The 14997-nt window shown below is 38.8% G+C and overlaps 1 protein-coding gene across 2 annotated transcripts in view; it reads right to left on the bottom strand.

Annotated features, from left to right (window-relative positions):
* Positions 1-14997, bottom strand: part of mid2 (midline 2) — a 165225-nt gene that overhangs the window by 30164 nt on the left and 120064 nt on the right. For both annotated transcript variants that reach the window (XM_041797602.1, XM_041797603.1), the window contains one exon: positions 2059-2220. In XM_041797602.1, the coding sequence (XP_041653536.1) occupies positions 2059-2220 (162 nt within the window). The remainder of the gene's footprint in view (positions 1-2058; positions 2221-14997) is intronic.

Here is a 14997-nt window from a genome sequence, read left to right as displayed (position 1 = left end):
GCTCTCACCCCTCACTGGGTCCCAACAAAGCTGTGTGCTTTTAACACTTGTAGTAGTTTTACAGAAAAAACAACTGCTTGTAAAGTCATGCATCTGATCCTGTTCTCAAGTTTGCCCGTGAGTTTCCCAAAGTCACACATCAAACACACTCTGCCCTCCCCTGCCGTGGCATTAAACCCACCAGTCTCAATGGCTCAGGGTAAAGTTCTTAAGTGTATCCGTGCTCATAATGATCTCTGTCTTCTAGATTATACTTAACATAGGACTCAAATATTGTATCTATTCTTTAAAGGACAATATATTTGTAGTTTTGGTTTACACCATACATCAACAGGCCATTTCCCTCTGTGCAAAACAAACATGGCTTTATAACAATGCCCCTCTTAAGATCCTAAATGTCATAAAGTAACCTATTTAAGAAAAAAACAATGAGCGACATATTATTTGCATAAAACACAGATATAAACCCACTGGCCCGGGGATAACAATGAAAGTGGGCCTCTGATCAGACATCCTTAAAAAGCCGCAACATCTCACATTGGTGTCTGATGTTTGGAGGCTCCCATCCCATATCTCCGCTCATAACCAGGACTGATGTGACTTTGTGAACTCCAAAGGAGGCCTAAATAGCTCTGTGATGTACAGAATTACACCTTTGATGTTCCTGGAGCCCCCAAACACCAGTCAGACACTGGACAAATGCATGACTTATGGAGTTAATGTGTTTGAATTCCAAGATTACCACAGTGTTTAACTTTGTTAAAAACTAATCCAGAGCTCGACTGGCTGACAGAGAGAACACTCAGTGATTCTTGAAGGCCATGTGCTCATCTAATGTTCAAGCTAAGATAGGAAGGATCTACAAGAGGATGTCTCTCTTGGGCACAGAGATGATGATTTTATAGGAATGAATGGTAGGCAGATGCATTTGGGTGGCTGTAAATATTCTTGGGTGGCACACCCAAGAATAATCTGTGTGTATGAAACACTGGATGTATTTTTTTTATCCTTGATATATCAGTGAGTATGATGAATTTCTAAAGCCCAATTTCAGTTTCAGTTCAAAACCAATGTAGTTGAACCCTCTCAGCACTCTGCACCCTGGACAGAAAAAGGGCCCTCAGTGTCAGCTGTTTTGTTGTCACATCTGTGATGCTCTCAGGCGAAAACAGCTCAGCATTTGGAACAGCCCTGCATTCATCAATGTCCCTTGTACCACACGTGGCTATCAAAATCAAGGAGGGGCATTTCTGACAGTGACAGAAGAGAACCAATTTGACTCTTCCTTCTTTAAGGGTAAAGTTTCCAGGGCTACAGCTGCTGCCTGTAGGACAGAATTAGTTTTCATTGTTCTTATGTTTGCTTTGTGATATTTTCTTGAAAAATGATATATGAAGCACTCAGAGCTATTTCAACCAACGTTTTGGATACTAACACGCTAAACAAAAGCAAACTTTTGTAGTCTAGCAACAATAACCAAAGATAGGAAGCTCTCTAAAACTGAGGTTTGTGAGCGCTGCCAGCAGATAAAAATGCCAGCTGTTGACATAGGCCTTAAATCTGGCTCTACAAGATGGTCAGTACTGCACATTCACTGTTTTTTTTTTTTCTGTTTTTGTCATCTTGATTAGGGTAACATTAAGCTGCATGCAGGTGCATGAAAGTGATCCATAACTAAATAATCATTTACAAATTCACAGTATGATTTTAGTTTTAGGATATTTTTACCCAACATAAACGCCTCCTTTTCGAAACGGGGCATTTTTCTTCACCATATCATGGAGGAAGAGAGACAGCCTCCATCACACCAAAGATAAGGATATTTGATCAAAAATTATATTTTGGCTGCATGTCCGAATAAAGACAGTCCTCTAAACAGCTGCACTCAGTCTGACCACTGATGGAGGGCTGGGGGAGAAAGGTGAGGGAATTGGTTTTGGTCTGAAAGACTGGTGCCAGTAAAGTGGGACATACTGGTCATCTGCTCTGATAGTTCCATATTAAGTTTTTCATCTTCATGCAGAAGCAGGCAGAAGCATCACATGTTCCTGTACTTACTGTTGGTTTTGAGGCGGGCTGGCTCGCTGTTGCGGCTCCCTGCCTGGTTGATCGCCTTGACAAAGAAGATGTAACGGGTGCCACTCTGCAGGCCGTGCACTGTGTAGTGGTTTTGCTTAATGTTTGGTACGATCATCCAGCTGTCAGCTGAGTTGTACAAACCTGGAAGAAACACACACAAACCCACAAACCCATAGCATGAGTCACCAGGTTAAGTTGACATTTTTAGAATAAGCAGAGCTACTCCGACTCCTGCTGAGAAAACAGCAAAAATACACAAAAATCTGACCTGAAAGTTACTTCTCTTCACTGAACCTCCGATGAATAATAGCAGAGTTAAAACCTCAGCGATCATACTCGATGTTATGCAACATTTATGTGTACACACTGATCCATCCCATTACCTTTCCATCAACTTTATCATGGCGTGCTCCCCTGCGGCAGTACAGTGTGTTCACCAAGCTGAATCTATAACCCATTAGGAGCAAGGGGCTCACACAATAAGACAAGTGAGCATTTGTAGTAAACGCCTCAGGGCAAAAGAGAGTGATAGTCTTTCATTCTCAAATGTGCAGCATGTGGGCATTTCAGACATGAACTTGGTTGGCGTATGGCTTTGATTCAAAGTGAGTGGAGAGTAGATGTTTGTCACAAAGACAAGTAACACATGGAGCACTTGAATGATAAATGTGCATTTTGTAGTTTTTATATATAGTTTTTATATATTTTTTATATAGTAAACCCACATCTCAGCTGTAACATCTGTAACAGCAGTCAGATTCCCTCATCACTGTGGTTCTTCTTTCCTATCCTCTCATTCACACCTTTCCTTGACCCTGACGTTTTCCATCAAGGTCAAGGAAAGTGGATGGGAGAGACAAAGAGAGTCACTTTTTCTTTTACTTTTAGAACAGAACCTTTTGCGTTCTTTTTTGTCTTTTTTTTTGTTATTTTAAAGAAGTTAGCCAACAGTTACAAACCACCAGGAGGGTTGGAGCCAGAAGGGGCAAAGACCCAGGGTTTAGCTGAGCCCAAACCAACAGGGTCTAAGGGTATGCTCCCTGATAACTTATGTCTCCATCAGACACTTTACATGTACTATTTTAAAGCCAAGATTTGAAAATTTAAAAAAATTGCTACTGTTACAGATGGAGGTAGTCTGTGACCTCCAGCACTCCTAACGAGCCTCTCACTCAGCTCACCTGTCCTCATTGCACTCAGCTGGTGCTCATCAGCCTGGGTAGTCTATAAAAGGAGGTTCTTTCCCTCAGTTTGGTGTGTGACACCAAAGAGCCAACACCTTCAGTTGGTTTCTTTTGGTTTGTGTGATGAGTGTTTTTGAGAGTGTGAGAGTGGTTATGTGTTTTGAGGGAAAGAGGGTAAATTCTAGAGTTTTTGTGAGGGTTGATCTCTAAGGAGATTTCTGCACTTAGTGTTTTCTCCCCACCAAGCGATTCTACCTCTGTTTGAGGCCTTTTTACTTTAGTTTGCCAACTTTTGGCAAAATTAGTGGGTGGCTGTGGAGAAGCATAACTCCACTCCATCTTTTAGACCCCAAAGGCCTTATTTTTGTTTTGTATAAAGGTGCAGATTTTCTTTTTGTTACTTTCCCTGTCCATGACCCCTGTCCTTCACGTCATGCGACTTGCAGAAACGTGACACTACATTTTAGAGGGGAAATAATACCTCCATCAAAGACAAATAATTCCTCTGAACCAACAATAGTTATGCAATTTTGAAAATCGAATTGTTCTCAAACTATTTTCATCATTCTAAAACCATAAAACATATTGAAGCTCCATAACTTTCACATTTGTTTCCTCAAAAATAGCATATTACAGCTACATGAAATTCTTCTAATAGGAACCGTGTGGGCTGCATGGTCGTGCAGTAGTTAGCGCTGTTGCCTCACAGCAGGAAGGTTGCTGGTTCGCTTCCTGGTCAGGTCCTTTATGTGCAGAGTTTGCATGTTTTCCCCGTGCATGTGTGGGTTCTCTCTGGGTACTCCAGTTTCCTCTCACCACCAAAGACATGCTCATTAGGTTAATTGGTGACTCTAAAATTGACCATAGGTGTGAATGTAAGCATGCCTGGTTGTCTGCCTCTATATGTCAGCCCTGCGATTGACTGGCGACCAGTCCAGGGTGTACCCGGCCTCTCGCCCAATGACAGATGGGATAGGCTCCAGCCCACCTGTGACCCCAAACGAGATAAGTGGTATAGATAATGGATGGATGGACGGGTGGAACCTAGTGTACCATTAAGACCAGGTACTGATGTATTTCTGAGGCTAAGTTAAGTTGTATATTTTAGTGTGTGAATTAACATGCTTTTATAGAGCATCATCATCTTCTGTACTTTTTTCACAAACAAAAGCAATAAACCATGCTATATTATAACCAACACAATATTAGATAGATTACACACTAACTGTTCTTTCCTGTGTCGTTAGGATGACATAACACGATGCACAGATCAGTATGATTTGCTTATCTTTATTCATCTACCTCCATCACAGTGTGATTTGTTTAACTTAAAGCCTTGTAGCAATCACGATCAAAATCATGAAAATTAGGACGAACAACTGTGAAAAATATCTGATTATTTTGTATGTGAATGGTTGTATTGAAGGGTAAGAGCATCTTTATGCCTTTCTCATTTAAACAAGTAAGAAATGTACAAAATAAGAAACTAAAGTTATTTTTCCAAACAATTCTACATAAAACTGATGCTTCAGTGTTTGCATGATGCCTACAGCAAAACATTTCTGTTGCAAAGAAATTGTAAACGAAATTGATTTTTAGACACAAACTTCAGATCAAAGAAATATTGCAATTTCTGCAATTTGGGAACAGCAGTAGGTCATATTGTGATTTCATCTAAATTTCAATATACTGCCCAGCCTTTGTAGGTACTGGGGAGTTCTACAACAAAATCTGAGCTCTTTGTGACACACATAAAATATGTCATCACGTTTTATGCTTAGGTGTATGCTTACAGTTTTATTGTATTGCCAGTCTTCAGCTCATGCGCTTTATATTTGCTAACTTAGAGCAACATGCTAGTTTTTGTTATTTATTTTAGGTTAACAAGGGTAATTAAAAAAATATCAAACTGTACATTTCTTGCTAATTCCTCAATTAGTTTTGAAAATAAATTTAAACTCTAACTTAGTTTGAAAACCGAATGAAGATTTTGTTTATGCAGTTTTGTACTGTTTGTAAACAGAGTACTACTAAATTTTTTTGTAAAAAAAATGTGATAGTAAGTTGTCATTGTTTTGTCTGTGATTCTGTGAATTAAGCAATGTTGGAAAAACAGAACAAGTGCAGAATGACATGGAAAAGATGGCTTTATTTGAAACTATTAAATTTTGCTGAGCGAGGCTGAACTGAAAAGAAGCACCGTTGCCTGTCTTATCCTTTTTCTCCTGTTTTTACAGGAACCTTAGCTGTTTATAGGTACTTAGTGTGAGACCTATAACACTTTCTGCTAAAGATTTAATGATAGTTAATACCGCGTTATCGCCATGACAGAAGCACCTCAGTGTTGTCATGGACATGTGACAGTTTCAAACAGTAGGTCTTAAGGGTAACAACGGTAGTTTTTTAGTGGAAGGGGAGTGGGAACTACAGTTACCAGTGACCCTTGCTTACCCATCATCCTTTCTGCTCCACTCACTGGCTTGCTCTAACAGCACTAAAATGGTAGATGCTATGAGTGGCGAGGGACAAACAGACTGTGGTAACACACTTGATGGGGAGTGAAACAAGGAGCCACCTGGCAAATCATCACCCCAAAAACTTTTTGAAGAAACAAGAAGCAGAATCCAGACCGGCCAAAAGACTCTTAAAGAAGCGTTCACAGTACCACTTCCCCACAACAGCATGAGGGCTCAACAGATCACAAGGAGTGTCAGTGAATATATTGCCAGAGACCTACAGCTGTTTTCAGTGGTGGACACAAAAGGTTTGAGAAGGTTAAAAAAACACGCTGGAGCAAAAGTATGGGTTTATATTTTCAAGCTTCAAGCAAACTTGATGGCACCTTTTTTTTTGCCATATTATGATATTTAATTAAAATGCAATCATAAATGTTGACGTCACTTTCCCTCTACGTCTTCCTTTGTTGTCATTTTTGAAACTGCAATAAATACGGTACCATGGACTTGTTACTGAGGTATTATCAAAACTTAAGATTTTTATACCATTACATCCCTTATTTTTTGGCAGTAACAACATTAGAATATGGACTTCCAACAAGGTTTTTCATGTGTTCACATGTTCACATGGAGTGCCAAAGTCAGCCCAAAATACAAGTTTCTTGCAGGAGCTTTTAGGAGTGCTGCTGAAACAAAGAACACTGGATTACTGATGGCAGAGTTGTTGTGGTGGCTTGATTGGAGAATGCCTGTGCATATATTAAACCGGCCATTAAAAAAAAAAAAAAAAAAAAAAAAAAAAAAAAAAAAAAAAAATCACAGTTAGCTTAATGTGCTACCCTGCATATGCTTCTAGTTGATGTGTGAAAAAATAAACAGTGTGAAGTTTCCCACTTTCAGCACACTGGCTGTGTTTCTCACACATTTTATTGGTGTTGTCAGAGAGGACAGGTGAAGAGAGCTGATTAATATTCCTTTGTAGCAGAATTTGGAGCATCTCCAAATGCTGTAAATATGCTCGTTTGTGTAACAACACGATGAATATTAATCAGTTTTTATTACCCTGCTAGATAAACCTTGAACTTCATAAACAGGTTGATTAATCCCGCTGTGATGAGCCAACACAACACCAGACACAAAGTTTTTTGCGAGGCACAGCCACTGACCGCCACGCTCAAATTTTCTGTTTTTTTCCCACCTAGAATATTCTAAACACATTCATAGAAAATCTTGCCAAAACAAACAAAGCATCTTGTTTAGCAGCACTACAGCTGAGGTTAATGTTTGTGGAGCTGAAGTTGAAATAACAGTCCTTTTGATTGTTTTGTTTTTTTTCTACCCGTCGCTGATATGGAGGGAAAAAGCGGGGAGGAAGCTCTCAGGGCCATGCCTGCCTTGTCCCTTCTGGTGAGGATGCATTGTAAATTATTAAAAAAGACGGCAAAAGCATGCATAAGTAATGACCGGGAGTCTGCTTGTAAATATAAATACTTCACAGAACGCAAATATGGCCTTTAAAAGTGAGGCAGCTTAAAGAATGAATGAGGGAAGGGGTCTGTTAAAGTTAGAGTGAAGGCTTCACATATCTGCTGAGGTCCATGGGATTTTTGTAGGAAAAATCTATAAAACACAACATGAAGTTTTAGCTGCCTTTAAGCTAAAGGACAAAGTCAAAGGGAAGAAAATTCATATGCATTTTTCTGATCTTAAAGTACATAAGCTTTCCACAATGAAATCCTGATTTCCACCCAAAAAGCAAGCACTGTTCAACTGTTGCTTCTAAAACTACTCCTCCCACCTGTCGTCTGAGCCGTTTCTGTAGGAAATGGGGAAACTGCAATGTTATTTGGGCTTTCAAAAAGAGGAACGGGGGAAAAAGAAGAGGTAGAAGGACTTCACACTGCTTTCCATTTTTAAAGCTTTTGATCTCCGTAGCTCCTCTTCCTTTTTGCTAAATCAAATTAGGTCAGTACACAGAAATACTCCATCCCTGCTTCTGCTGCTGAAAAGGGAACACAAGCAAAAGCAGCTTTGTTGAGCATTGTGACTTTCAAGTGAACTGAATGTGAAAAGAAAAGGAAAACAGCAGAGAAATACACCAGTTTGTATTGCACCAGGTGCTACGTGTCTATGAGTACAGTATGAGCATTTGAGAGTGAAAAGAGGTGGGTGAAAAAAAAAAAACACACAAGGTATGCAGGAAATACGACAGTTTTCTTTGATGCAATACAATATTAAAGCTCTACCATTTCAACTAACAGATTCATCTTGCTCTATTTCTGAAAGATGCCCCACTGAGTTAGTGGGAGAGAGCAATTTTATCAAACAACGGGCTGTCCTAATGCTGACTCTGATCCTACTTTTCACCTGTGATAATCATATTTATACCTCACCATAGGCCAGCGCTCATGAATACACATTTCAGACGGATGAAGCTGTCAGCTGGAGTCAGCAGGTAGACACATCTCTGGTGTGATTAACATGCAGGCCTCACCAGAGAATGCACAAACTGACAACAGAAATTGTATTAATATTCTTTGAAGTCATGTGGAGGTGGTAGCAGGTGGGTTGGACTTGTATTAGTCCAGACAGACACGACAAACTGCCTCAGCTGCAGGAAAACAGATGAGTATGGAGGCTACTGAGGCTATTGGCCTCCATGCCTGTTGGTTTTATAGGAGAGGAGGCATAGATATTACAGCCACGGGCCAAGAGGGAAGGATAAAAAACAGTATCACTTTACAGCCAAAAAAGGGTGAATAGTGACATTTTTACCGAAGGCCATGATAAATATGATGCGTATTTAGTACAGCATGCAAAGTTGCTGCTGCAACTGTGGTAACAATTACACCAGAATCTATAGAAATACTTACAATTAATTTGTGTTTTTCATATTCACCTTTAAGATTTAAAATGAATCAGTGAAACTCTAAAAAATGAATTAATGAATTGCCAGATTATTTGCAAAAGAAGTCCATGGTAGAGATATCAAAGGCACCCTGTGATGTAAAAATCCTTTATAGAATAAGGATGTCTTCGCATTGTCCTGATGAAGACTCATTGGAGTCGAAACGCATAGACATCCTTGTCCACTCTCTTTTAGTGCATGATACTCCCACAGTCTGAGTTTTTACCCTTCAGCAGTGAGTTGAAGGTACCTCATTTTGGTTTAATTTGATGTATAATGCTGATGCAGTTTGATATTATGAATGGATTTCTTGCTTCCTGCTTTCTTGTCTGCACTCTGACAGACAGTAACAATGATTGGTGCAGGTGAGCCCAAGATAGTCTGGCTGCAGACCGCTACTCTCTGACACCACTCATGCTGACCAATACTGTGACACACCGCCTCTGTCAAGGTGGAAATACATGCTAAAACTTACAAAATAAAACCAGATGAAACTTCTGGTTAATGTTAGGTGAGGGTTAAAGTAAGGTTTGGGACACCAAAAGTTAAAATTTTCAAACTTGACCTGCAAAACTTAATGAGAAAGATTTAATAAAGCCAAAAACAGTCTGCATACAGGAAAAAGCTTGTCCTCCATAGAAACACTCTAATGCAGCTAATGTAGCTAAAGTTAAAGCTGACAAAGCCACATTAGCTGCATAGGTAACATAGCTAAGTAGCTAACTGCTTAAACTAAAGCAAACAAAGCTACAATTGTTACCTTAGCTTATGCTACTTTTTTGTTGTAGTGACTTTAGCTGTGTTGCTACATTACCTAAGTGGCTAATGTAGTTACATTAGCTTTGGATACATTAGCAAAAGCTTATGTAGCTAAAGCTAATGTAGTTACACCAGCTTATGTAGTAACATTACCTACATGGATAGCATAGCTACATCAGCTTTAGCTGAAGAAGTAGAAGCAATAGAGGCCAAAGTTAATGTGGCTAAAGTGAACCACTGTTCGTTTAACTCAAAAACAGTTAATACGTTGTACTGGCAAATATGTCACTTTCTGACAGAGGTGGCATCTCACTGTGGAGGCCTGCAAGAGGGGGTATCTGAGAGCTGTGGTATACAGACTCCATTAGTGAGAGAGCCGAGGAGAGGAATAGGCTAGTGATGTCTTCTCATGCCTGAGATGTTTCTTTACATCAGGAGACCACCTGTGGATGTTCTTTTTACCATTCACCTCTGTAAAACAATAGGTTGCAGGCTTCACTATAATATTAACAGTTTTAATGATGATTAAAATTTGAACAATAAGATAACCCTGGGGGAATTTCCTAATGTTATCATTAAAACTGGTAACCCTAATGTCACAGTGGCTTCATGCCTAATTGCATCAGTTGGTGCAATGTTTTTGTACACTGTATAGTATAAACTGATTACCTTAAGTTTCTGAGTGTTTATTTGAAAAAACAAAAAACAAAACAAACAAACAAAAAAAAACCTAACCTATAATATGCTAAACACATGCTTAGAGAGTGGAAAGCATTTACAGAGAAGTGTATGTACAGTAGAAGTGGACAGCTGGTTTTGCTTTCTGGCAAATAAACTAAAAAGTCAACAACACTAGACCTTACAGAGTGCACCAGGTCACACCAACACAGCTACAGTGAAGACATCTCCACTTGCAGTGATATTCTCTTTTGACTCTGCTTATCTTTCTTAATGGTTTTTGGTTTCACTAGTGATTCTATTTTCTGCTGCTGTGCTTGGACGATCCTGCAGAGGCGGGGTTCAAAAGACCCCACAGCCCTTCACTCTCTCTAACTAAGTCTGAGGATGAGGCCAGGTTGAGAGAAACAGAGTGGGAGAGAAAGAGAGAGAGGGACAGGATAGCTTTCAAGTGGGAGCATTTAGCCACTTGAAAAGTCAGAGGAAAATGCAATGGTAAAAACTCAAGTGGCGTTGCAGGCTAAATGGGTTTCTCCTTTTCTCAGTTTCTCCTGTGAATCTCAGAGGACTCTGTGGCAGCACGCAGCTGAATATCTGAGTCACTCAGACTAACAGCTGAAATGTATCCTGATGTTTCAAATGTCTGGGGCACTTGAGTTGCTCGGTTAGACAGAGAAATGTCAGGCTGCTCAGGGGAGAGGAAAGAAGAGGGGATGATGAAAGGATCAAAGAGGGAAGGGCAGGTAGAGAGGCACAGGTGTGTGTGTTTGTGTGTGTGCACATGCTTGAATATGGATGATTATGTACATGAAACATTTCTTCCATTAGGGCTCATTTTAAGCTCTCCTGTGTTACCATTATCCACTCTGATTTTTCACCTGTGCTCCTGTTCCTCTCCTCCTCAGCTGTGAACTCTTTTGCCCCTTTACTTGTGCACAAATAAACAATGAGATGTAATGCCGAGCAGCTGATGCCTGATGTTGAATTGCTGAAAAACTTTACACAATCAAAATCTAGTTACATTTTAGACAACAGGTCTCCCTGATACAGGGCTATTGTAGCATTTGAGGTGAACAAATTGCGCCGATTTTGAGTCTAACCCATGGGTAAGAATAGAGAGGCCCCCTCCAGCATCTAAAGTCAAAATGGTATCATAAAAAGACAGGAAAGAATATGGGTGTTTTCTGTGGCGGATGTAATTTAGCTGTTGTGTGGTAGTGGTCAATGTGCTAACTGGCTAAATAAGAGCTAACATAAAGCCATGTGTTGTTAGGTGTTAAACACCACATGTACGGTGCAACTGACAATTTACTCTTCACGGCTTGGCTAACATTAAAAGCTAGCACCACCAGCCTTTGTTCCTCTTTGCAGATTAGAATCGTGCTTTGATATGTGGCCTCTTTTCACTTCAGTTGAGTAGTTTTACATGATTTCAACCCTCAACAGCCTACATAACACTTTCTTTCCATTTACTACTTAAAAAACTGTCATATTGAGCTGTTCCTAATACACGCTAACTGCTATGCTACTTCTGAGCGTCTTATATCTACATCCTGTTAAGTGCTGTGGGAAAGCTTAGAGAGGAAGGCAGTGGCCATTAACTAATATATATGTATATATATATATATATATATATATATATATATATATATATATAAATATATATATATATATATATATATATATATATATATATATATATATATATATATATATACATATATATATATATATATATATACATCAGTCTAATTATGAAGAATGCTCTGGAACACATGATTGTGTCATTTTGAATTGGCTGAGAGTACATAACATGAATTTGGCAAAAATGATAAAAATTTGAGGGAAGATGGCCGTGTGCTGGTGATACTGGATACAAAAGAGCCAAAATATAAATAATTGTACCTAAAATAACAATCTGGCTGCAGTTCTCAAAGATGCAGCTACAACAAGAAAAGCATTCCAAAATGCTTAAAAAAAAAAAAAAAAAATCCAAAATTTGGCAGCATCGGTTTAGAAAGAAATGAGGCCACATAATAGAGCAGCAGTGATTAAAGTTTCCCCAAACCCCTTTGCTCTTCAGCTTCTTGTTAAAAAGTCACTAAATGGTAAAAAGGTGATCCAATTCTCCTGTGATCTGCATTGTATGGCCTATTTTTATAGTAAGTCTCATCCCTTTTTTCTATAAATCCAAGCATGGAAAACCACAAAGACTTAGGCTGGACAGAAAATAGGTTATGCAAAAGGGTTTGTATTAAATATTAAATATATGAAAATAAGACAATACAGAAACTACTGTGGCGCCCCAGTTTACTGTGGTCCCCTGCAATGTTTGTGTTCATGCATACATCCTTTACCTTCATGCAAAAGTACAATACAGTCTCTGTGTTTCACTGCCTTGTATATTTCTTCAATTTCTATTCATATTTTCTGATGTACACATTTTTCTCTTAAAATGTTTTCTTGACATTTTATTTTTCAATTTCATAACAGCTCACTTTGTCACTGTTTGTTCTACCTAGTCTATGCTAACACAGTCAGGATAAGAGTTCAGAGTGCAGCAGAGAAGAGAAAGTTGATGGCTAAACCCCCAAGACAGATGACTCCAAAGTAGGGCTGTCACGATATCAGATTTTCACTTCACGATTATCGTGGGCAAAAAATGTCACGATAACGATATTATCATGATTTCAATAAAAAATTAAATAATAATGGGACAATTAATCAAATTTATCTTTAACTTTATTTATGTTGTGTTCCCTCTTTTGGCAGATGAATTACACTCAAAATAAGGAGGCACTGCAGCTGCTGTGTCATTGCGAAGGGTCAGTGTTTGTGTGTGAGGAGGAAGGGGGTTGTTAGGGTGCTACAGGAGGGAGATGAAGCAGGGCGGAAGAAAACAGGGGCGGATGTAGAAAACAGTAATAATAATCATATGCACATTTTTAACACAATATTGAAGTTTTATTTTTTAATACCACGATTATCGTCAATATCGGTAAATCACGACAGCCCTACTCCAAAGACATTTCTTTTACTATACTGTAGTGACGAGTTATTTGTGAACGAGCTGGTTCAAAGAGCAGGCTCTTTAATGTGAACAATAAGACCCAGATATTGTTTTAGAACGGCTTTATATTATCATCGCTATTATTTTTATCATGTTTGATTGATGGGTAGGGAAGATTTTTTTCTTCACACTGCTCTACCACAGGCACACCACGCATTAAGGTGTAACATTCATGTTTTATATCGGGTGTTCCAGCAGTGATCTCTGTACAACAGGCAACATCTAAACTCACCTGAGCACATTTAAACCCATCAAAACACATATAAACACTCTGCCCATGGGGGCATCATGGGAAATATTTGAAATCCACTAATCTTATCAATCATCAATATTCCTGGTTGTTTGAAAAGCTCTTTTTCACTAATTTGGAAAGACCCATAATGCACCACAGGGGATGTTGATAGGTCATGGGTACTGCAGTATTTTGCATTTTAAAATAAAGTAAAATAACAAGATCATGTTCTCTTATGTGGATAACTTTAGGAAGCTTGTCTTACTTTACATTAACTAATCTTGTTCAGGAAAAGATGACCAACATTTCATGTTTTAACAAATATAAACTGACTTCAAAATTAGGTGCATTTATGTAAAACTAAAACCTTTTATTTTTATTGTTGATATCACAGATTAAATGAAGTTACACTTGCCTTTGCTCAAACTAATTTTTCTCAGTGTGGACTTGAATACACTTCAGTATCATTGTTGCAATATGCTTTGTGAATTGGACCTTGAGATGGAGTAGATAGTGGGTACAATTGAAGCCGTTAGTGGCCTCAGTCCATTCATATTGAACACTCCACTTATATTAACAAAGCAGGGTGGTGTTATTTTTAGTGTCTTTCAATTTAACATTTTGTATGCATGAAAAGGATTATTTTATCACTTTCTTTAAAAAAGTTACCTACTCTTTCTCCAAAAGCTGAAAGCACAAAGGATACTGACAAGACTGTTTGGTCTTTCATGTTACTGTGCAAATCTTTAGCAAAATGTCTTTCATGAATTTTATTTGATCTATGAATGTAAGGCAACTGGGCGCAATTGAGTCCACTCTGTTCTTCTTTAAAACCAAAGCAGAACCTTTATCTAAGCTCTATCCTAACAAACGTTTGAATACATTATTCTGTCAGGGGGCCTTTGGGGCCAAATTAAAATGCATATATTCTTAATTTTCCAACTGCATAAACAGATACGTACAGGATACAGTTAAAAGGTCAAAACAGGAAGACTCCACAGTAGAAGTGCATGTTCTTTTACTGAATTTGAAGTATCCTAGGAGTTGCTGTTGCCTTTCTACCAGTCCAGACCAGTCAGGACATTCTCCTCTGACCTCTGACATCAAAAAGGCATTTGGCCTAGAGAACTGCTGCTGAATATTTCCTGTTTTTCAGACCATTTGATATGGTTGTGTCTGAAACCCCCCATAAATCTGCAGTTTCTGACCAGACTGACAAAAATCACAGCACGTTCAAGCTCAGATAAATTCCCTTTTTCCCCATGCTGATGCTTGGTTTGGGCTCCAGCAGATCATGCTGACCATGTCTACATGCTCACTTGCATTGATTGGTTGATGCTATGTGATTGGCTTGTTATGTATTTGTGTTGGAGAACAGTTGAATGAATGTGACACGGTAGATAGACTGTTTTATATATCCATTGCATGGAATACAGTATTTCATAACCATTTGGGCAACCACCCATAGCCTTCGTTTGGGAAGGGAAGAACCATCAAAGTAAAATCTTGAAGGGTGATTGAACAATTGTTCTGCCTGTCACATTCATTTTAGGAGAATCCTAGTGACAAAACAAATATCTATCAGTGGAACCAGGTGTTAAGTCAAACTCTTCCTGAAGCTGGTTGGGAGA

The sequence above is a fragment of the Cheilinus undulatus genome, linkage group 10 (assembly GCF_018320785.1).
Source record: "Cheilinus undulatus linkage group 10, ASM1832078v1, whole genome shotgun sequence".
Taxonomy (NCBI): Eukaryota; Metazoa; Chordata; class Actinopteri; order Labriformes; family Labridae; genus Cheilinus; species Cheilinus undulatus.
This window is presented reverse-complemented; position numbering and strand designations above follow the sequence as displayed.